Here is a 24,336-nt window from a genome sequence, read left to right on the forward strand (position 1 = left end):
AAGACAATACAGATCTAAATTCGTGTTTGAAATGATATGTCTTTGTAACAAAAGTTTTTCTCCTCCTGTGTGCTATAGACCACATGTTATGTGTTTCAAGTTCAGTAAAAATTAACTTTAACATTAAAAGTGTAACTTTGAAGCTACAGTCTTACCAGGCAGAGTTATTTGAAGGAGTTTTCAACACGATTCTTATAAAGGTAAAATTAATTTGCTAAAGTAACTGAGTATTTAAGGTAAAAGCTTAAATATTCAATGTGACAATTCATCATCTCCAAAATTAAAATACAAATTCTCTATACAGGATGTTTTTGTAGAGCCCCCAAAAGTGCCCTGTAAACTGATCTTGTGGAAATTAATCCACAACAAATCTGGCATCAATCTGACACTGTAAATGTTCTAAAAAAAAAATTGTCACTAATATGTGTTAATTCTCTAAGTAACCTGAGTTTGTTTAAAGTCCAAAGTAAAAAATAGTTTAAAATCAATATATTTTAACTAAATGTGGTCTGAAGATCCTACTGTACAGAGGCTGCTACACGAGGTCACATAAGATGACCTTTAAACAAAATTATAAAGATACTTAAACCAATTATAATCATCAAGTTATCAATTATAGTAGACTTCTAACTTGTTAAAAGTTTTTTTTCTTCACAAGTAGTTGATTACAACTATGTCAAAGCCTTCACATTAAGAAGCACCTGCTCATATGATAAGATACTAAACTATATAAGAAGTTCCCCCATATTCAACTTATGTAAATTAACAACAACATTCACATATTTTTCTACAGTTAACTGGTGTATCTCGTTTACTATAGGCCTGCCTTTGTCAGCCAAAAATTTAAAGACTTTTTCCCTTTATAACATCACCCATACCACAAACATCCCTTATAACCCCCAAAGACAAATGGTTGTTGAGAAGGCCCGCCAAACACATAGGCTTAATTAAGTAAAGAAAAAAAAGTGGGGGGGGGGGTTCCTGGAAGATGGCGGACTGAGAAGCTGCTAGTGGCTTGAGCTCTGATCACATCTTCTGGAAACAGTAGGATTTTCTGCCTTTAGTAGGCCAGTCAATAAGGGGTCCTAGCGGTGACACCAAGGAGGTGACTATAACTTAATTTGGGTTAAGAATTTGAGTAGAGGTGGCGCGGACTAGCGGGAGGGCTGCTCCAGACTTCCCAGGCTGTGGCAGGCAAGGCGGGTGAGCTGGGCACTGTCCTTGGCACAGGAAGGCAGCTCCTCCGCCAGTTGCAGAGCGCTGCTAGGCGGCCGGCAGAGGACCGGGAGGGAGCACTATAGCATGGGGGCTTTCTCTTGGGAGTCTCCGGGGACCACCGCGACCCTGAGGGCGGATCCGAGGACAACCTTGAGTACAGCTCTCATTGGATCAAAAGGACTTGGAGCTAGTTTTCATCTTTGAGAAATCCTTTAAAAAAGCTTCGGGGGGGGGGGGGTCTTCCCGGAAGATGGCGGACTGAGAAGCTGCTAGTGGCTGAGCTCTGACCACATCTCCTGGAAACGATAGGATTTTCTGCCTTTAGCAGGCCAGTCAATAAGGGGTCCTAGTGGTGACACTAAGGAGGTGACTATAACTTAATTTGGGTTAAGAATTAGAGTAGGGAAAAAAGGGGGAAAAAAAAAGAGGAAAAAAAATTTTTTTCTTCCTTTTAATTTTCAAGCATACCTCCTTCCCGGCCCCCCCCACCCCCATAATCAGTCCTTTTCTTTACCAAATTCCTGTACCACCAGGGAATATAATTAATTCTAAGTCTATACACTTCTGAAACCTCTGGCCTTTTTTCTTTCTAAGTAGCCAACCCTCCCCACCTCACCCCGCATAGCTAATTAAATAATTAAAAACAAATACATTAAAAAAAACCCTTTCCTTTCACTGCCCTTTTATGACTGTTCTTTTTCTTATCTTTTTCTTTTTTCTCTCTCTCTTTCTTTTTTTTCTTTTTCTCATTCCTGTCATCCCTTCTTCCTTAATCCTACAGCTTCCAAAGTCACAGCCCCCAGCCCCCACACCAACAAACACTGTGCTTTTTTGAATTCACTGATACACATTTGGGAATTTCCTTACACTGCTCTTTAATTACAGCTCTTTTTCTTATCCTTTCCCTTTTCTCTCTCTTGTCTCTCTCTCTCTCTGTCTCTTTTTTTTAATCTTGTCATACACTTCTTCCTTCTTATTTGCCTTTCTGAATTTGTGAATTATTTTGGGGAAGAAATATGACTCAGAGTGGACTCTCTATGTGTGTATCTCTGCTCTAGTTCCCTTTCCCCTCTTGTTACCCCTAGACTATACAGTGGATAGAAGATTTGCATAACTGTCTATTCTTGCTATCCTTTCTTTTCTCTTTCTTCACTGGGATTTGGTTACTATTTTTTCACGGACTGGAAAAATTGTTTGGCTAACTGGTAACGATTAAACTACTTCAATACTTGCTTCAGTTGCTACTGTAATTCCTGAGGTTGGTAAGTGCAATTGTCATAAAAGTATTTAGTACAGTGTTACTTGTACTCAAGACACAACAACTGAGGAACAACAGAGCATAAAAAAGAAACATATAAATCAAAAAAATGGGTAGATCAAAAACAAATAAAACTGCTACTACAGTGAATGAAAACAAGAACCCAGAAGAAGCTACAAATCAGCCAGAGGTAACCATAGATAAGAAAAGTATGCAAGCAGTAATAAACTTATTAATCACAGAAATGAAAACAACATTGGAGGAAAGGAATGGCAGTATTAGGGAAACAACAGTTGAGACACCCAAGGAAAATACTGATTATCTTGAGGCAATTAGAGAACTGAAAGCTGAAATAGCTGTAATGAAGAAAGAAGCTGAGGCAAGGGAAAGCAGACTAACAGAAGCAGAAAACAGAATTAGTCAGACAGAGGATGAGCTAGAGAAAACGAAGAAAGAGGTGAAAGAGCTTAAAAAGAGATTGAGAGACACTGAAAACAACAACAGAGACATATGGGATGATCTCAAAAGAAGTAACATTCGTATAATTGGCCTGGCAGAGGAAGAAAGAGAGGAAGGGGAAGCAAACATTCTAGAGGAAATAATAGAAGAAAACTTCCCATACCTGCATAACAGAAAGGACATCAAGATTCAAGAGGCCCAGAGAGTACCAAACAGAATCAACCCAGACCTGAAGAAACCAAGACACATCATAGTCACAATGAGAAGAAGGAAGGATAAAGAAAGGATCCTAAAGGCTGCAAGAGAGAAACAAAAAGTCACATACAAGGGAAAACCCATAAGATTATCTGCAGACTTCTCCACTCAAACTCTAAAAGCCAGAAGAGAATGGCAAGATATCTATCAAGCCCTGAATGAAAAAGGGTTTCAACCAAGGATAATATATTCTGCTATACTTTCATTCAAACTAGATGGAGGGATCAAAACCTTCTTAGATAAACAACAGTTAAAGGAGGCAACCATCACCAAGCCGGCCCTGAAAGAGGTTCTAAAAGACCTCTTATAAACAAGAACATCACTATAATACTGGCAATATATCAGAGCAAACAAATTTTTTTTGAACAATGGCACTACAATACATTAAATCCATAATATCAATAAATGTCAATGGCTTAAACTCACCCATCGAAGGCACAGGGTGGGGGGATGGATCAGAAAACATAACCCAACCATATGCTGCTTGCAAGAATCCCATCTAACACAACAAGATAAACACAGATTTAAAGTGAAAGGATGGAAAACTATCATACAGGCTAACGGACCACAAAAAAGGGCAGGAACAGCCATTCTCATCTCAGACACAATAGATTTTAAATTAAATAAAGTAATAAAAGATAGGCAAGGACATTACATAATGATTAGAGGATTAATCGGCCAAGAAGACTTAGCAATTATTAACATCTATGCACCCAATGAGGGACCATCTAAATACATTAAGCACCTACTGAAAGAATTTCAAAAATACATCAATAGTAATATAATAATAGTGGGAGACTTCAATACCCCACTCTCACACTTAGACAGATAACAAAGCAGAGAACCAATAAAGATACAAGAAAATTGAATGAAGAGATTGACAGACTAGACCTCTTGGACATTTTCAGACTCCTCCACCCCAAAAAACTGGAATACACCTTCTTTTCAAATCCACATAACACATACTCAAGGATAGACCACATGTTAGGCCACAAAGACAGCATCAATGAATTCAAGAGCATTGAAATCATCCCAAGTATCTTCTCAGACCACAGTGGAGTAAAACTAACATTTAACAACAAACAGAAAATTATTAAAAGTCACAGAATTTGGAAACTAAACAACATACTCCTTAAGAACCACTGGGTCAGAGACTCACTCAAGCAGGAAATTCAAATGTTCCTGGAAACTAATGAAAATGAAGACACAACCTATCAAAATATTTGGGACACAGCTAAAGCAGTACTGAGATGTAACTTATAGCCATAAAATCACATATTAAACACCAAGAAGAAGCTCAAATGAGTGACCTTACTGCACACCTCAAGGACTTAGAGGAAGAGGAACAAAGGAACCCTAAAGCAACCAGAAGGACAGAAATCACTAAAGTTAGAGCAGAAATAAACAACATCAGAAATAAAAGAACCATACAAAAGATCAATGAAGCCAAATGTTGGTTCTTTGAAAGATTAAACAGAATTGACAAACCCTTAGCCAGACTCACCAAACAAAAAAGAGAGAAGACTGAAATTAATAGAATTGTAAACGATGGAGGAGATATCACAACTGACACCACAGAAATCCAGAGAATCCTGCGAAACTTCTATAAAGAACTATATGCTACCAAGCTAGAAAATCTGGAAGAAATGGAACAATTCCTAGAAACATATGCCCTTCCAAAACTAAACCAAGAAGAACTACAAAATCTAAATGCTCCAATCACAGACAAAAAAATTGAAACCATTAATAAGAATCTCCCCAACAACAAAAGTCCTGGACCAGATGGCTTCATAAACGAATTCTACAAAACTTTCAGGAAACAGTTAATACCCATACTTCTTAAGCTATTCCATAAGATTGAAGAAACAGGAATACTCCCTTCCACCTTCTATGAAGCCAACATCACCCTGATACCAAAATCTGATAGGGACAGAACAAAAAAGGAAAACTACACACCAATATCTCTGATGAACATAGATGCCAAAATATTAACCAAGACCTTGGCCAACCAGATACAGCAACGTATCTAAAAGATTGTTCATCACCACCAAGTGGGATTCATCCCAGCAATGCAAGGCTGGTTCAACATCCATAAGTCAATCAATGTCATTCACCACATCAATAAAAGCAAAGCCAAAAACCACATGATTATCTCAATAGATGCAGAGAAAGCCTTTGACAGGATCCAACACCCATTCATGCTCAAAACTCTACAAAAAATGGGAATAGATGGGAAATTCCTCAAGATAGTGGAGTCTATATATAGCAAACCTATAGCCAACATCATACTCAATGGACAGAAGCTGAAAGCATTCCCCCTCAGATCGGGGACAAGACAGGGCTGTCCACTGTCACCATTACTCTTCAACATAGTATTGGAAGTTCTTGCCATAGCAATCAGGCAGAGAAAGAAATCAAAGGAATACAGATTGGAAGGGAAGAAGTCAAGCTCTCACTATTTGTAGATGATATGATAGTATACATAGAAAGACCTAAAGAATCCAGCAGAAAATTACTGGAAGTTATTAGGCAATATAGCAAGGTATCAGGCTACAAAATCAATGTACAAAAATCAGTGGCATTTCTTTATGAAAACACTAAATCTGAAGACAACATCCAGAAATCACTCCCATTTACTGTCTCAGCAAAATCAATCAAATACCTAGGAATAAAGTTGACCAAAGAAGTGAAAGACTTGTATGCTGAAAACTATGAGTTGCTACTCAAGGAAATAGAAACTGATACCAAGAAATGGAAAGATATCCCATGGTCATGGATTGGAAGAATAAATATCATCAAAATGAATATTGTCCCCAGAGCCATATACAAATTTAATGCAATACCCATCAAAGTTCCAAGAAGCTTCTTTAAGAGAATAGAACAAACACTACAATCATTTATCTGGAACCTGAAAACACCTAGAATTGCCAAAACCATCTAGAGGAAAAGAAACAGAAATGGAGGCATCACACTCCCAGACCTTAAACTATATTATAATGCCATCATCATCAAAACAGTATGGTACTGGGAAAGAAAATTGGCACACAGACCAGTGGAACAGAATTGAAAGCCCAGAAATAAATCCCCACACCTACGGACATCTAATCTTTGATAAGGGAGCCCAAAGGATTAAATGGAAAAAGGAGGCTCTCTTCAATAAATGGTGCTGGGAAAACTGGGTTGAAACATGCAGAAGAATGAAATTGAACCACTTTATCTCACCAGAAACAAAAATCAACTCCAAATGGATCAAAGACCTAGATGTCAGACTAGAAACAATCAAATACTTAGAGGAAAACATTGGTAAAACACTTTCCCACATACACCTCAAGGACATCTTTGATGAATCAAACCCAATTGCAAGGAAGACTAAAGCAGAAACAAACTAATGGGACTACATCAAATTGAAAAGCTTCTGCACAGCCAAAGAAACTATTAAACAAACAAAGAGACCCCTCACAGAATGGGAGAAGATCTTCACATGCCAGACATCAGACAAGAAACTAATCACCAAAATATATAAAGAGCTCAGCAAACTTAGCACCAAAAAAGCAAATGACCCCATCCAAAAATGGGCAGAGGATATGAACAAAACATTGACCTCAGAGGAGATCCAAAAGGCTAACAAACATATGAAAAACTGCTCTAGGTCACTGATTGTCAGAGAAATGCAAATTAAGACAACACTAAGATACCACCTCACTCCTGTAAGAATGGCATACATCAAAAAGGACAGCAGCAACAAATGCTGGAGAGGCTGTGGGGACAGAGGAACCCTTTTACATTGCTGGTGGGAATGTAAATTGGTACAGCCTCTGTGGAGAGCAGTCTGGAAAACTCTCAGAAGGCTAGACATGGACCTTCCATATGATCCAGTAATTCCTCTCCTGGGGTTATACCCCAAGGACTCCATAACACCCAACCAAAAAGAGGTGTGTACTCCTATGTTCATAGCAGCACAATTCATAATAGCTAAAACCTGGAAGCAACCCAGGTGCCCAACACCAGATGAGTGGCTGAGAAAGCTGTGGTATATATACACAATGGAATACTATGCAGCTATCAAGAACAATGAACCCACCTTCTCTGATCCATCTTGGACAGAGCTAGAAGGAATTATGTTAAGTCAGCTAAGTCAGAAAGATAAAGATGAGTATGGGATGATCCCACTCATCAACAGAAGTTGAGAAAGAAGATCTGAAAGGGAAACTAAAAGCAGGACCTGACCAAATTGTATGTAGGGCACCAAAGTAAAAACCCTGTGGTGAGGGGTAGATATGCAGCTTCCTAGGACAGTGGGGGTTGGGAGTGGGTGAGAGGGATGGGTCACAGTCTTTTGGTGGTGGGAATGGTGTTTTTGTACACTCCTAGAAAAATGTAGACATATAAATCAGTAGTTAATTAATATGAGAGGGGGGAAATCAATTGTATGTCTCAAAGTTTTTCAAAACACAAACTGAATCTTTTTAATATATAGGCTGTGTATTTGATATGCAGACTCTCTCAAAAGCCTAGACCAAGTAGATTAGAAGCATCCAATAGCACAGCTATATACAAGATACTGGATACTGTACAGCAAACCATAACAAAAGGATTTTTCAAAGTTAACCCAATTAACAAATAATGTGATGATAACATTAACTATCGATTGTCTTTTTGAACCCTAAGACAGCAGGAACCTCACATCTCCACTCTAGAGCCCCTACTTCCCCCAGTCCTGGAACCCCTGGATAGGGCCCACTTTCCCGTATGCCTCTCCCAATCCATACTAAATAATATTGCATCCGCCGATCACAACCTAACCAACGCAACGATTGCCACCTCAACATGCTTCACCTCAGACTATGTCCAGAGACTTCACGTGTGGAATGACAACCCTTCAGCTTCATTACTCGGGTGAGACCTTTCCTTTCATAGTACACTCTTAACTTCATCTCAGGTGGTTCACTTTCTAACAAAGTCCCATAACCTAGATATACACCAGTTTCTGTGAGAGAGAGCTTATGTGTACATGTATCCATAAACTACTGCAAAATATATACCTGAAAGCAGAAGTACACTAGAGTTTTCAGTGAGTACCTCCCTAACACTTCCTCTCCACTATTCCAAGCTTTTGGTCCATGATTGTTCAACAATTTGTTTGGATTTGTATGTTAACTCTCTTTTCAATCACCAGGTTCCAGATGCCACCAGGATGCTGGCCAGGCTTCCTTGGATTGAAGACCCCACCAATGTGTCCTGGAGCTCAGCTTCCCCAGAGACACACCCTACTAGGGAAAGAGAGAGGCAGACTGGGAGTATGGACCGACCAGTCAATGCCCATGTTCAGTGGGGAAGAAATTACAGAAGCCAGACCTTCTACCTTCTGCAACCTTCAATGACCCTGGGTCCATGCTCCCAGAGAGATAGAGAATGGGAAAGCTATCATGGGAGGGGGTGGGTTATGGAGATTGGGTGGTGGGAATTGTGTGGAGTTGTACCCCTCCTACCCTATGGTTTTGTTAATTAATCCTTTCTTCAATAAATTTTAAAAAAAGAAAAAAAAGAGTGGATACATCCCACCAACATTCAGTGGGCTAAAGCACCAACTACATTAAACCTCTTTTAATATCTATAAAAATTTGAACCAGATGCCCTGCTAACCAAAGGAAGCACATTTGTTTGTGTTTCTTTCAAAGGAATTCCTGGAAATCCATTTGGACCCCTGTCCTCTGACATCACCCACTAGATGTCACTACTACAGTGCACACCCTGAAACCCATGATGTGACCTGACATGATCTGAAGAACCTAATTCACAGACTCCGAGAACAGAACTTTCTTACTGCCTTTCTCTCACCCATTGCTGTCTGCCCTTCGTGCCTCTGCTTCATCTATCACCTTTTGGCGGTTCCAACTCACTTTCTATAGAAAAACGGAATTCTGATGGCTGACCTTCCCCATCGAGATAGATGTGCAGTGTTTCATCCCTGGCATTTCTTCCCCTGGTCATCGGCATTGGACTGACGCTTCTATCGGACTTAGTGGTATACCTCTTAGACACTTTAGACAACTTTACAGCAGCTTCCCTTTATGCTGCTGGGTTTCTCAAAGACTGACTGCAGCAGTCCACAGACTTTGCATGTTGCTGTCTTGGAAGTCTACAGGCTACACCCCCTCGCCTTCAGTCCCTGCCCCCAGTTGCAAGAACCCCTCCCCCTGTTACTAGACACTGCGCCCAGAGGCAGAAAATGCCCTCTGAGGCAAGAAACACCCCCAGAGGCAGGAAACGCCCCTTCACATGATAGGCCCTGCTCCAGAGGCAGGAAATACTCCTTTACCCACCAGGCCTCCCCTTGACATTACACTGGCTCTTGCTGCTCTCCTACTTGTCCCTCCCTGTCTTGTTCCAGTTCTTTTAAAAATGCCTGCACGATATCATTTAGGTTTCTGCCCAACAGGTTTCTGTTCACCCCTACACTACTATTCCTCTGTCAGAGATGGAGACTTTTACAGACATTGATCCATTTAAATATGGCCATTGGAAAGAGGGAGATATTGGGAAATTGTGAGGATGTGGTTGAGCTTGGCAGGGATTGAACCTGAGGAGTGTGTCAATCCTGTTAGTCTTTCTCTCTGCTGAGAGGCTGAGTAAGGCAGGACAATAGTAACCCCAAAGGTGTGCCTCATCCTATCAGACTCCCTACCTCACAAAGCACCCTGCATTCCTGATACTGTGGCCATTAGATAAAAAGAAATGGGGGAATGTCAGGCCTTAAAGCCAGCGCCTCCCTGCTCTGTTCCATACTCCATTGCTGACACTATGGTCCATTTACATAATCATTGTTTTGCGTGAAAGATCCCCACCACATTATCCCCTCAGGGTATTGCTAATTCAGTTAAAACCATTGCAACAGTTGCTAAGGATGCTTCCACCTGCCTTTTGCCTCTCTCCATCCCCTTTCCTAGCCAATCCCATTCCCGATGTGCCACTTCCATTTTTACCCTCTAAGCCAGCTGCTCTTCCAGTTTCGCTCTCTTTCTCCTCCACATCCTGACCTGAAGAAGACCTGGAGAAGGGCTGGCATGTACAGTGGGAGGCGGCCATTGTGCTAGCTCCATGTGGCCTAAACCTGTTGTGCTCATATCAGACTCTGGGGCATCCACATCAATAAAGAATTGTATTACCACGCTGCCACAAGTTCCTTGTCTCTTTGGAGAAGCTAACCTAGCATCTACCATCTGAGTGCTGTCTAGGGGGAAGAGTTTTGATCCTCAGATTTGCCCTCCTAAGAGTAAAGTATCTTAGAGCCAAATAAACACAGGATTTTACCTAACAAACTAAGCATTTTCAGGAATGTGTGTGACAATAGTGACAAGTTTAGTCTCTACAGTTAACTTCAAATCCTGACTCTGCCATTTAGTAGCTATACAATTGTGCAAATTGTTCAACCTATGTCACTACATTTTTACCTAGGAAAATGGAACCAAAAATGATAGGAAGTATCTCCAATCATTGCTGGGAGGGTTAAGTTGCTATATATAAAATACTTAGACTAGGGGGTTCCTTACCCTATATGTCCTCTGCTCTGTCCCATAGTAAAATGCTCCTAGGAAGCCTCTCCTTAGCCAAAATGGGCAAAGCAAAAAGGAAATTTCCATTTACTTCTAGAAAAAATTGTTAGTGTGGAGGCCATGCAGTGACTACCAGGGTGAGTTCACATGTGACCTACCATGTACAAGGAGTGAGGTTCAAGCCGCTGGTCTCCACCTATAGAAGGGAAATTTCAAGAGTGGTAAAACAGTGCTACAGGTATCTCTTTTTCTCCCTCTCTATTTTCATCTCCAGTCTCAATTTCTCTCTGTCCTATCAATTAAAAGTAATCAAATTAAATTAAAAATACATTTAAAAGGAGAGGGAGAGTCACAGGGAGAGGTAGCTTCATCCTGCAGGCACTAAGTCCCAGCAATAACCCTGGTGACAATAAACACAAAACAAAACAAACAAATAAAACCCAAATACTACAACAACAAACTTTTAGTGTTCTCTTTTTATTTTATTTTCTTTATCTTTGTTTATTGGATATAGACAGCCAGAAACAGAGAGGAAAGGAAATGGTAGAGAGGAAGGGAGATAAAGACACCTGCAACACTGCTTCACCACTAACAAAGCTTTCCCCCGTAGCTCAGGACTGGAGGTTTAAACCTGGGTCCTTGTGCATTGTAAGATGTGTACTCAATCAGGTGCACCACCATCCAGCCCTAACTTTTGGTGTTCTCCAAACTCCCTAGATAGTCAAGTCAAATACTACATAAGCCCTACAATAACAAACAGTAAAAACAGTCATGACCTAAAGAACACATGACCTGTAGAAAATAAGTTCTGAAACACCTGGAATCACCAAAACAATCTTGAGGAAAAGAAACAGAAATGGAGGCATCACACTCCCAGATTGCAAACTATATTATAAAGTCATCAGCATCAAAACAGCTTGGTACTGGAACAAAAATATATACACAGACCAGTGGAACAGAATTGAAAGCCCAGAAATAAACACCCACACCTATGGACATCAAATCTTTGATAAGGGGGCCCAAAGTATTAAATGGAGGAAGGAGGCTCTCTTCAATAAATGGTGCTGGGGAAACTGGGTTGAAACATGCAGAAGAATGAAACTGAACCACTTTATCTCACCAGAAACAAAAGTCAACTACAAATGGATCAAGGACCTGAATGTTAGACCAGAAACTATCAAATACTTAGAAGAAAATATTAGTGGAACACATTCCTACTTAAATCTCAAGGACATATTTGATGACACAAACCCAATTGCAAAGAAGACTAAATAAAAAACACATCAATGGCACTACATCAAACTGAAAAGCTTCTGTACAGCAAAAGATACCATTATCCAAAGAGACCCTTCACAGAATGGGAGAAGATCTTTACATGCCATATATCAGACAAGAAGCTAATGACCAAAATATATAGAAAGCTCACCAAACTCAGCATCAAATGACCCCATCCAAAAGTGGGGAGAGGATATGAACAGAATATTCACTACAGAAGAAATACAAAAGGCCGGACTCTCTCAAAAGCCGAGACCAAGTAGATTAGAAGCATCCAATAGCACAGCTATATACAAGATACTGGATACTGTACAGCAAACCCTAACAAAAGGACTTTTCAAAGTTAACCCAATTAACAAATAATGTGATGATAACATTAACTATCGATTGTCTTTTTGAACCCTAAGACAGCAGGAACCTCACATCTCCACTCTAGAGCCCCTACTTCCCCCAGTCCTGGAACCCTTGGATAGGGCCCACTTTCCCGTATGCATCTCCCAATCCAAACCAAATAATATTGCATCCGCCGATCACAACCTAACCAACACAACGATTGCCACCTCAACATGCTTCACTTCAGACTGTGTCCAGAGACTTCACGTGTGGAATGACAACCCTTCAGCTTCATTACTCAGGTGAGACCTTTCCTTTTATAGTACACTCTAATTTCATCTCAGGTGGTTCACTTTCTAACAAAGTCCCATAACCTAGATATACACCAGTTTCTGTGAGAGAGAGCTTATGTGTACACGTATCCATAAACTACTGCAAAATATATACCTGAAAGCAGAAATACACTAGAGTTTTCAGTGAGTACCTTCCTAACACTTCCTCTCCACTATTCCAAGCTTGGGATCCATGATTGCTCAACAAATTGTTTGGCTTCGCATGTTAACTCTCTTTTCAATCACCAGGTTCCAGATGCCACCAGGATGCTGGCCAGGCTTCCCTGGATTGAAGACCCCACCAATATGTCCTGGAGCTCAGCTTCCCAGAGACACACCTTACTAGGGAAAGAGAGAGGCAGACTGGGAGTATGGACCGACCAGTCAATGCCCATGTTCAGTGGGGAAGCAATTACAGAAGCCAGACCTTCTACCTTCTGCAACCCTCAACGACCCTGGGTCCATGCTCCCAGAGGGCTAGAGAATTGGAAAGCTATCATGGGAGGGGGTGGGTTATGGAGATTGGGTGGAGGGAATTGTGTGGAGTTGTACCCCTCCTACCTTATGTTTTTGTTCATTAATCCTTTCTTAAATAAAAAATTTAAAAAAAAGAAATACAAAAGGCCAACAGACATATGAAATTAATTTCTGAGGCAGGTGTGTGGCAATGGGATTTGAGCTGCTTCTGGAAAAGCAGCTGCAAATCAGGCATTGAGTACTTTTTCAATTTTTTTCTTTTGTTACAAAAGTGAAAATCCACTTCACATTTCTCTTTTTGATATTTTAGTAATTTACAAAATTCTAAGATTATAGGGGTATAATTCCACACTATTCCTATCACTAGAGTTCTATATCCATCTCTAGCAGAAAAAGCAATAGTTCTCCCAAGGTCACAGGTATGGGTTGACAAAATGTTTACTTATTATTGGATAGAGACAGAGAGAAATTGAGAAGAAAGTGGGAGCTAGAAAGGGAAAGACACAGAGAGACACCTGCAGCCCTATTTTACCACTAGTGAAACTTTCCCCCTACAGGTGGGGACCAGGGGCTTGAACCTGGTTCCTTGCATGCTGTAATGTGTGGACTTAATCAGGTGTGCCACCGCTTGGCCCCGCTATATTTTTTAACTCATTTTTTTCCACTTCCTTTATAAGTCACACCTACTCCTATTACTATTTCAGAGAATACTTTTTCCTCTTCCCTCTCAGATCAGTGCAACAGTGCCTGACTTCCTTGGGTGTTTTCCATATTCTCTTCCATTTCAGTGATGATATAAAAACAAAGATTCCTGGTGACAAACATTTTGGGTTCCAGTGGAATTAGAGTTCAGAGCTCTCTTGTCATCTTTCCTTAATATTTCCTCCTTTCTGGGGGTGCGGAAGGAAAGAGTTCTGGTTTCTGTAATTGCTTCTCCACTGAACATGGGTGTCCGCAGGTTGATCCATACCTCCATCCTGTATCTATCTTTCTCTAGAGGGGCAGCGCTCTAGAGAGGTGAGGTTCCAGGACACATTGGTAAGGTGACCCATGGGGGTTAGGATGAAATCGTAGTAGCATCTACAACTTCCACTTCACATTTTCATCAAAACAAGTGCTGATACAGATCTTTGATAAAAGCTAAGTGGCTAACAGGAAGTTTTGGAGAAAATGTACTTATGTGACATCACCTGTCCTATAAAATCACTATTCCCCAAGAAAGTGATTTGAAGAAAGTAGAAGATAGTTGTAATTTCATTTAGAAAGTCATCTCTGGTTAACACGCATGTCTCAAATATAATGATATTTAATATTTGTCTCTTCTATTTAATTTCCTGATAGAGATAGGGAAAACAGAGGGATAGAGTGACAGCAAGAGAGACAATGAGAGAGAACACAGCACGGAAGCTCCCTTCAATGCAGTGGGGTCCTTGGTTCAAACCTAGGTTGTGCACATGGCAAAGCAGCTCACTCTATTCTCAGAATAAGCCATTTCATAGACCTTTCTCTTCTGATGCCACTTTCAGCACACAACCTACTTTTCTCATGCAAGTTTGTGTGCATAGTAGACTGTGTTGTCACAGAGGTTCCAAGAAATTCCCACCCTAGACCCTGCAAATTCCCATGGTGAATAAATAAACTACTTCTACTTATGTCTGGGTGTCCTGTATTCTTTGATACTGAGGCGAGGTATAGGCATGATGAGAATAGAAAGTTGTGCATGCTAATGCAGCGGGTTAAGCACACATGGAGCAAAAGGCCAGTAAGGATCCTGGTTCCAGCTCCCTACTCCCCACCTGCAGGGGGATCTTCCCACAAGCAATGAAGCAGGTCTGCAGGTGTCTATCATTCTCTCCCCCTCTCTGTCTTCCCCTCCTCTCTCGATTTCTCTCTGTCCTATCCAATAACAACAACTGCTATAACAATAACAACCACAACAAGGGAAACAACAAGGGCAATGAAATAGAAAAAATGGCCTCCAGGATCAGTGAATTTGTAGTGTAGGTACAGAGCCCCATCAATAACCCTGGAGGCAAAAAAAAAAAAAAGAAGAAGAAGAAAGAAAATTGTGCAGGGGCAGATCTACTTGGATTTCAAAATCATCACACTGGCATCTGGGTGCTAAAGTCTCTTTCATGTATTTAGGGTAGAATGCAGACAATCATATTTTGATTTCTCTGAAAATCCTGTGTTTGAGCACTCAGCCTCTAAAGCAGAGGGCAGTCCCAGCTGGTTTACCACCCACCACTGGTACCCTGTGTATCAGCTCCCAGTAGGATCCCGTGACTGCTATCCCTGCTGTGGGTCCCTTTGTATGAAAAAATAAATAAATAAAGAGCTTTTGCCATGAATAACCTAAGCTGGATATTGGCCCTGCTGCCCTGGAGGAAGCTTCAGTATTGTGGTGTCTTGTTCTCTGTGTGCCTCTCTATTTGTCTCTTTCTTTTAAAAATAGTTTTTGAACAATTATTTATTAACATGGGGAGAGAAGGAAAGAGGGAGAGAGAACAACCATGTCACTCTTGTATTCAATATGGGTGGCAGAATTCAGGACCTAGTGCTTGAGAGTTCCACTCCTTATGGAAATGTGTCCCTGCTGGGGTCACTGCCTCTCCCTTTCTCTCTTTCTCTCTTAAACATTTCTTTCTCCCTTTCTCTCTTAAACATTTATTTATTTATTTATTGTTTTTACTTTTCTTTCTATTTTATTCACTAGGAGCGTTGAGACTAGAAATGGTGGTAGAGAGGGAGAGAAGGAGGGGGAGGGGGAGAGAGAAAGTAAGAGAGAATCAGAGAGAGAGAGAGAGAGAGAGAGAGAGACCTGCAGCACTGCTTCACTGCTCCTGAAGCATCCCTCCTGCGGGTAGGGACCAGGGGTCAAACCTGGGTGCTTGAGCTTGCTCCTATGTGTGCTCAACCAGGTGTGCCACCTCTTGCCTCGCCTCTCTCTCATTCTATCTGCAAGAAAAACTGAACCTGGAATAGTGAAGTCCTAGTGATAACTATTAAAAAAAAAAAAGGAAGGAAGGAAGAGAAAGCTGATGGGTTAAAAAAAAAAAAAAACTAAGAAAGGAAGGAGATGTAAGCAGAGCATTAATTCCAAGGTTCTCCCTGACCTGCCTATAATAACTTCACCTCCTGCTCAATAAATATATCTCTATGTTTTCATTTAATTCTGTGAACCTGTTTAGCACATCAACCACCGTTAAGGAATTTGTCTAGGTTTTTAAACCATCCTTAATTAAAAATATTTATCATTTTAGTATGGCTAGAGAATAGACAGGAAAAAAGGTATCTTAACTTCTAACACATTGATGGTTTGAACTTCCCTTTAGAATTTCAAAGATTTGTAAGCTTTTGGTTATAGAGGGAAAGCAGAGAGGGTCAGAATGGGGGCAGCAAATAAGAAATAGGAAACATTTTGAACCATTTATGCAATCTGCTTAAGGTGAGGGAAGAACATGGGAATTCAAGGACCAGGAAGGTCCCCCGAGCTTCAGTTATGACATTAGCTAGATAGGCAGTTCCAGATTTGCCTGGAAATGTACCAGAGTGATGTCTGGTTCTCTCCCCCCCCCCATTCCTATCCCTGTCATTAGTAAATAAATATTTTAAAAATACCATTTTCCTGGGGGAAGGGACTGATGAAGATTACACTCCAAACAAGTAACTGGAAAGATGTTATTCAGATTGGAGAGACAATCACTGTCCTTTCTCTACTGGATCTTCAGGAAAAGGAGAAGGAGGAGAAGGAGGAGGAGGAGGAGGAGGAGGAGGAGGAGGAGGAGGAGGAGGAGGAGGAGGAGGAGGAGAAGGAGAAGAAGAAGAAGGAGGAGGAGGAGGAGGAGGAGGAGGAGGAGGAGGAGGAGGAGGAGGAGGAGGAGGAGGAGAAGAAGAAGAAGAAGAAGAAGAAGAAGAAGAAGAAGAAGAAGAAGAAGAAGAAGAAGAAGAAGAAGAAGAAGAAGAAGAAGAAGAAGAAGAAGAAACAGGGAAGCATTCGGTGTGGTATTCTTGCGGAATGATACATCAGAAGCAAAGTGCTAGAACAGGAAGAACATTGACCCCTGGAGTGTGCAGCAGGCAGTGACTGGGTGAAAACCCCAGTCAGCAGAGACACTTCTCCAGCGACTAGGCAGAAAAATATTCTGCATTTAAAGAACGGAAGTTTGGGACATTCTAGTTATGCTGACATCTCACTTTAAAGTTCTTAGGATAGTCTTCTCTTTTGCCTGTCAGAGAACCTGGGGTTACAATTTGCATCTGCTTGGGGAGCTGGGGGGAGGGCTCGCAGATAAGGGAGACAGGTAAGAAGCACTCAACAAAGGGGAAGAATCCTTGGAAGAAGCCCAAGTGAGAACCTAGGTGCAACTGGGGTTAAGACTGAGAGGCAATAATACAAACATGGGGGCTGTAAAATGAAAACTGCCTCCCAGGGGACTCAGACTGGACAAGCAGACCTTGCAAAAGTGCAGTGTGGACACCCGGGAGGAAGAACCAGTGGAGACGCGAGAGGACTGAGGCGGGGTGGAGAGAGGCGCACCGGGGAGGGAGGAGGTGGGGAGTGTCTGAGCCGGCCAAACGCAGAGCCCGCCCGGCTGGAACAGGTGAGCCGCGGAGGGCGGTGGTCCCGCCCCCCTTCCCCAGAGTGCTCGCACCCCGGCGCTTTGCTATTCCACGTTCCCCCGTTTCAGGCTCCGCCCCTTGCCTCTGGGGTTTTGCAACTGGCAGCTGTTCCCCCGTTTTTATCTCTCCTGTTTTTTTTTTTTTAAAGCTCGCTTCACCCCGCCCAGGATCAGGCGAGGGGGAGCCAGTTGGCTGAGGGCAGCCAGGAGAGCTGGGTGCCAGCACCAACTTCAGGAGTGGAGTCCCGCGTCCCGCCTCCAGCTCCCGGGGTGCGCTCTGCACGCTCCCGCTCCACCACCACCACTACCACTACCCGAGGCCGTGCGTTCTCCCACCACCCCCCCAACAAGCCCTTCCCCACTTTTCACCCCCTTTTGCAATCACATGGCATTTTAAGAATGCCGGAAAGATGGCGGTAGCGGGAGCGGCGGCTGTGGCGGCGGCGCCGGCCGGCGGGGGAGGCGGCCGAGCTCAGCGCAGCGGGCTGCTGGAAGTTTTGGTGCGGGATCGCTGGCACAAAGTTCTGGTGAACTTGGGCGAGGACGCCCTGGTGCTGAGCTGTGAAGAGGGCGCTGCGGCGTACAATGGCTTCGGGGCAGCCACGAATGGCTCTTTCTGCAGGGCCCCGGGGCCCTCGGGCCCCAGCGGCACGCAGTCCCCGGACTCTCCCGCCGGGGTGCGCACCGCCTTCACCGACCTGCCAGAGCAGGTGCCCGAAGCCATCTCGAACCAGAAGCGAGGCGTGAAGGTGCTGAAGCAGGAGATGGGCGGGCTGGGCATCAGCATCAAGGGAGGCAAGGAGAATAAGATGCCCATCCTCATCAGTAAGATCTTCAAGGGACTGGCGGCCGACCAGACCCAAGCCCTGTATGTGGGGGACGCCATCCTGTCTGTGAACGGAGCAGACCTGCGGGACGCCACCCACGACGAGGCGGTGCAGGCGCTGAAGCGCGCAGGCAAGGAAGTGCTCCTGGAAGGTAAGGGGTTAACCCGGCGCGCTGGCTCGGGGCAGGCACACACCCGGGCGCTTGCCCCACTGCACTTTCAGACTCAAGCACCAGATGTCACACCCCGGGGGGGGGGGGCAGGTGTGGGCGGTGGCAGGGAGTTCAGATAACTTTTACCTACTTGGGGGCAACTAGTCCCCGTCTTGGAGTTTGTCTATCGACTTTGACCCAGCAGTGGTGTCAATGGAGAAACTAGGTGCTCTGGGTTTGCTTCCTAAGTTCCTACTGTGCACAGTACATGGGGACTGGTGTCCAGAGCGGGCTGTTTCTCACTTGTGATCTGCAGAGGATACTAGTATAGCATGAAGGTTAAGGAAGTGGAACTGGAGATGAAAGGTAGACGGAGAGACACTCTCCATCTGTTCCAATGCCAGCTCACTTCACTGAGTGATAGCAACTCTTAGTTTTCATTCATTCATTCATTCTTTTTTCTTTTTTTTGTTTAAACTTCTTTATTGGGGGTTTAATGGTTTACAGCAACTCTTAGTTTTCTGCTGTGGGTGGTTTTCTTCTCCTAGCCCAGGCAATCCAGTTAACAAAAGGGTGGCATCATCAAGGAACCAGTGAAGCTTGGCTCTGCTTTGAATGCCAAGACTCCCACCACCCTTCATGACTTAAAGCCTGTCAAATTGGAAACTGCGATGATGGCTTGGGGAGCCTAACCAAAGTTCTCGGAAATGCGTTGCAGTTTTATGCAAAAGTTTGCTCCTGCTACCAGGTGTTTAGCCGGTCAGTCTGGATTCCAGGTTGCTCTGCGTGGAGAACTGGGGAAGTGGTTTTTCTCTGCCCTCCTTTTCTGGTATCTTTTTCTGGAGTGGTGTGGAAACAGCTTTGCCTTTGTAAATAGTTTTCCCAGTGTGTGTGAGGCTTCTTAGGATATCTACTCTTTGTGGACCTGACGTTCCCCAAGTCCATTCATTATGGACTGTGGATAGAATAGGTCACACCATTGTATACCCTTATGTGGCCATTATGGTATATGTGTGTGTGGCAGAGGTGGGGGCTGGGGAGTAGTTAAATAAGCTGATAATACACCTCCTCTTCACTACATCTACATTTCTCACTTGTTATCAGACTCTCTACCCTTAGCTCATTTTACACACATCTCTGTCAGCACCAGTAGCATGTGATTATTTTATGTATTTACTTGGCTTCCCCCTAAAACTGGATTGAGTTGGCTGGGTCTTCTATTTGGTTATGGGTCATCTCCCTTGAGCTTAAGTGTGACTAGATAAAGAAACCCATAGTCATTGAAACAGAGTTCTTAACTCAAACTGTAACTTAATAGTTAGTTGTTCTAAGCACTAAATTAGGTATTCAAGTCAATTTTCTGTTCACTCAGGGGTGGTGTGTGAAACTGAGAAAGTTTAGAGCTGGAAAGCTAACTTTTTATTTCCACATCTGAAAGCTGATGCAATTCCCTCGGACAGAATGGCCCACCTCTTGGCATAATATAGAGGTTTTTTTTTCCTCTTATTTGACCAGAAGCAGAAGATTGGTGATGTCTTCATATTTAATTACTATGCTGAATTCAGAAAGTTGGAGGCTATTTACTTTGGCTTGATGATTAATGTAAGTTAACAGAAAAAAGTTTTCTGTGGCAAGGGGCAAATTTGGAACTAGGACAAGAGTAGTTTGAACTATAAACTGCTGGACACCTGCTTGTAATATTCACTGTAAAGTATCAGGGAGGACAAAAGGTAGTTTATTGTTATTTCAGACACTGCTTTTCATGTTGTCTATTATAATTATTATTATTTAATAAATAAAACTTAGCAAAGAGGTTAAAAAAGACTCACCCAAAAGAGGGAATAGATGAAAATAAACTTAGACAAAAGAAAATAGTTATGTGACTGTTGATGCAACAACTGGAAACTGAGTTCTGCAAATGCTTCCAATATGAATATGGCATGTGTTGCAGACAGGACCTCTGTAGCTTATAAATGGAAACTGTTTAAACTCTTTGCCCAGCCTTCCACTGCTAGAAAGAGAAGCAAGTATCGGTTTTACTTACCAGGAGTGTCTTATTCTGAGGTGGAGTCCTGGCTGTAAATGCAGACACATAGTCACTGTATACCATTAAGTCAATATCATTCACCCCCCCTTTTTTTTGTAACTTGGTCTAGTACCAAGTTACTTCTGATATGCAGCCTCTCAATTCCAGAATTTCGCATATGAGATGTTTTGCATATGTAGTCTGGGAGAGGGAATTCAATTACTTCCTTTAGGAAGTAATTTAAGACATATATGGGGTTTGAGAAATAGTATAATGGTTATGTAAACAACTTTCATGTCTAAATCTCCACAGTCCCAGGTTTAATTCCCAACACTACCATAAGTCAGAGTTGAGCAGTACTCTAGTCTCTCTGTATCTATCTCATTCAAATAAAAATAATTTTTAAGGGGCAGGGGTAGATAGCATAATAGTTATGCAAAGAGTCTGTCATGCCTGAGGCTCTGAAGTTCCAAGTTCAATCACCTGCACCACCAAAAGCCAGAGCTCATTAGTGCTCTGGTAAAAAAAAAAAAAAAAAAAAAACCAAAAAAACATAAATAAATAAAATAAAGATATATGAACATAGTAAATACACTTTTTTAAAAAAACGTAATGCCATTTAATTTATTCATAGAGCTTTCTCTCCGAGCCAACTTTTTCTAATGGTGTGGGGAGACACTTTAGCACCTAAACTTTCCTCGGTGTGCTGAGGATCTGGCCCTGACCTGTGTTGCATGCATGGCAAAGCAGGTGCATTGTCCAAGTGAAGTATGTATGTTCAACCATAGTGTTTTTGTTGTTTTTTGAGGGAATCAATGCAGTTTAGTCCCTGAGGAACTTTCAGTCTACAACCTCATTATACACCGTGCGCCCCCTAGTGGAGAGTCCTTACCTCTACTAATGGACCGCCCTGTGAAATGAAATCCTGAAAAATCAACGTTTGTTTTTTAGTGGTTCACACTACCATATAGTTATCCTAAATTCTATAGACCTCAGTGTCCTCTTCTGAAAATTAGGAATAATGAAACTGGCTGGTCATAATGACTTTACAGGGTTGAGCACTCTGTGTGGAAGAACACTATGAGAAAAAAAATTTTAAAAGAGGAGCCCGTTGGTGTTGCAACTGGTTGAGATTACATGTTATAATGTGTAAGGACATGGGTTTAAGCCCCCAGTCCATCCCACCTGCAAGGGAAAGCTTTGCGAGTGGTGAAGCAGGACTGTAGGTGTCTCTGCCTCTCCCTCTCTATCATCCCCTTCCCTCCAATTTCTGTCTCTATCCAATAAATAAATAAAGATAATAAAAATATTTTAAAAATACAAATAAAATAAACATTTTAGAAGGATTATTATTTTTTACAATTCAAGTGAAGATGAAATCTCTCCTCCTAAGGGGTAATTATTTCCACCTCCTTAACTAAAGTTTACTTTCTAATTTTTAGTCTACTTTTTGTGTACTATAAAGCTAATGTTTGGAGAAGGCTCATTACTCTGGTTAAAGTGATTCATAGTAAAATTTTTTAGGCATTTTGTGTGTGTCAGTTTTACTTGCATTCGCTCACATTGCTCTTGTACTAACTATGTGATGTATTGCTATTCATTTTATTGGTAAAGAAACTTAATTTTTACTGACAAGTTATTTGCTTAAAGTAGCATCAGCTTAAAATACTTCCAGGTCTATCTCCATGTTAAAAGCTCATACTTGTAATCTGTAGCTGAAACAAATACTCTGAGCTTCTTAGAACTGTGGCTTTTGAGTTCATATAAGTATCATAAGTTTGTGAGGGGCCAGCTGGTGGTGCACCTGCTGAAGAGCACACATTACAATTCACAGGCTGAACTCAGGTTCAAACCCTTGTCCCCACCTGCAGGGGGAAAGCTTCATGAGTGGTGAAACAGGGCTGCAGGTGTCTCTCTCTCTCTGTCTCTTTCCCTCTCTGTTCCCCCTCCCTTCTCAGTTTCCCTCTGTCTCTATAAGATAAAATAAAAATAAGTTGATGGGCTCAAGATATTCTGCCTCAATTACGCTGAAGTTCTTGGGACAACGCTGAGGAGAAAATAAAAATTGTGTCTGCTACACAAAAGGGAAGGACAAAAAAGCGGATGAGCCTTGAAGCCTTCCTGCACCAAATGTCTGCAGTGATGTGCCCCTGTCTTAGATTAAGATCGATGCTCCCTGGTAGCACATTGGTAGCACAGAAATTAAATTGTAATTAAAACTTAAGTAATGAAACAGTTGTGGTGGTTGTCAGTGTCTAGCCACATAGTCATCAGCATTAGGATTATAAATCATTGTGCTTTAATTTCCCATCTTATGTTGTGGGTGCAGGGACTCAGTTTCCATCTAAACAGATGGTGAACCCCAAACTCCAGGAAGCACCGTTTATATAAGCTACCATGTGAATGGCACCTTGAGCTGGCCAGAGGGCACACCTGTGTAAACATCCTTGGAGTCTTGCGTGTAGAGAAGGATTTTTTTTCCATTAGATTAAAAACAAAATGATAATTGGAAACATACCAACTTTTTTTTTTATAGATGAGGTTATAGAAAAATGTGTTTCTCAATCACTTCATGGAGATCAAGGAATATAGAATATTTGGAAAGATTCTTATTGTGTTATAGAAACTAAGGAGCTAGTATAAATCTCCAAAATCTTTCTTTCTTTTTTTTTTTTGTCATTGCTTGAGTTTCATCACTCCAGGATGACTTCAGAGATGGAGGGATAGAGAGAGAATGAGAGAGGGAGAAAGTATGTGTGTGTGTGTGTGTGTGTGAGAGAGAGAGAGAGAGAGAGAGAAGCGCTACAATATCAGAACTTCTTTTTATTTATTTTTTATTGATTTGATGATCATCAACAAGATCATAGGATAAGAGGGGGTACAGTTCCTACCACCAGAGTTTCATATCCTATCCCCTTCATTGGAAGCTTCCCTATTCTTTATCCCTCTGGGAGCATGAACCAAAGTTATTTATGGGGTGCAGAAAGTGGAAGGTCTGGCTTCTGTAATTGCTTCTCCACTGGAAGTGTGCATTGGCAGGTGGATCCAAACGCCCAGCCTGTTGCTATAGTTCCGTAGTGGGGCAGGACTCTGGGGAGGTAGGGCTCCAGGACATATTGGTGAGGTCATCTGTCCAGGGAAATCAGGTTGGCATCAGAGCTTTCTTTTTTTTTTAATTTTAATTTATTTTTTATTTAAGAAAGGATACATTAACAAAACCATAGGGTAGGAGGGGTACAACTCCACACAATTCCCACCACCCAATCTCCATATCCCATCACCTCCCCTGATAGCTTTCCCATTCTCTATCCCTCTGGGAGCATGGACCCAGGGTCATTGTGGATTGCAGAAGGTGGAAGGTCTGGCTTCTGTGATTGCTTCCCTGCTGAACATGGACGTTGACTGGTCGGTCCATACTCCCAGTCTGCCTCTCTCTTTCCCTAGTAGGGTGGGTCTTTGGGGAAGTAGAGCTCCAGGACACATTGGTGGGGTCTTCAGTCCAGGGAAGCCTGGCCGGCATCCTGATGGCATCTGGAACCTGGTGGCTGAA

General features: G+C 42.1%; 1 protein-coding gene across 2 annotated transcripts in view; it reads left to right on the forward strand.

Moving 5' to 3' along the window:
* Positions 1 to 17,595: 17,595 nt before the first annotated feature.
* The window catches only part of SNTB1 (syntrophin beta 1), a 356,345-nt gene continuing 349,604 nt past the window's right edge, over positions 17,596 to 24,336 (forward strand). The window contains exon 1 of one of the 2 annotated variants that reach the window (XM_060195661.1): positions 17,596 to 18,760. In XM_060195661.1, the coding sequence (XP_060051644.1) occupies positions 18,193 to 18,760 (568 nt within the window). In that variant the 5' untranslated portion in view covers positions 17,596 to 18,192. The remainder of the gene's footprint in view (positions 18,761 to 24,336) is intronic. The other variant, XM_007526224.3, reaches the window with a different exon arrangement.

This window comes from Erinaceus europaeus, chromosome 1, assembly GCF_950295315.1.
Source record: "Erinaceus europaeus chromosome 1, mEriEur2.1, whole genome shotgun sequence".
Lineage (NCBI taxonomy): Eukaryota > Metazoa > Chordata > Mammalia > Eulipotyphla > Erinaceidae > Erinaceus > Erinaceus europaeus.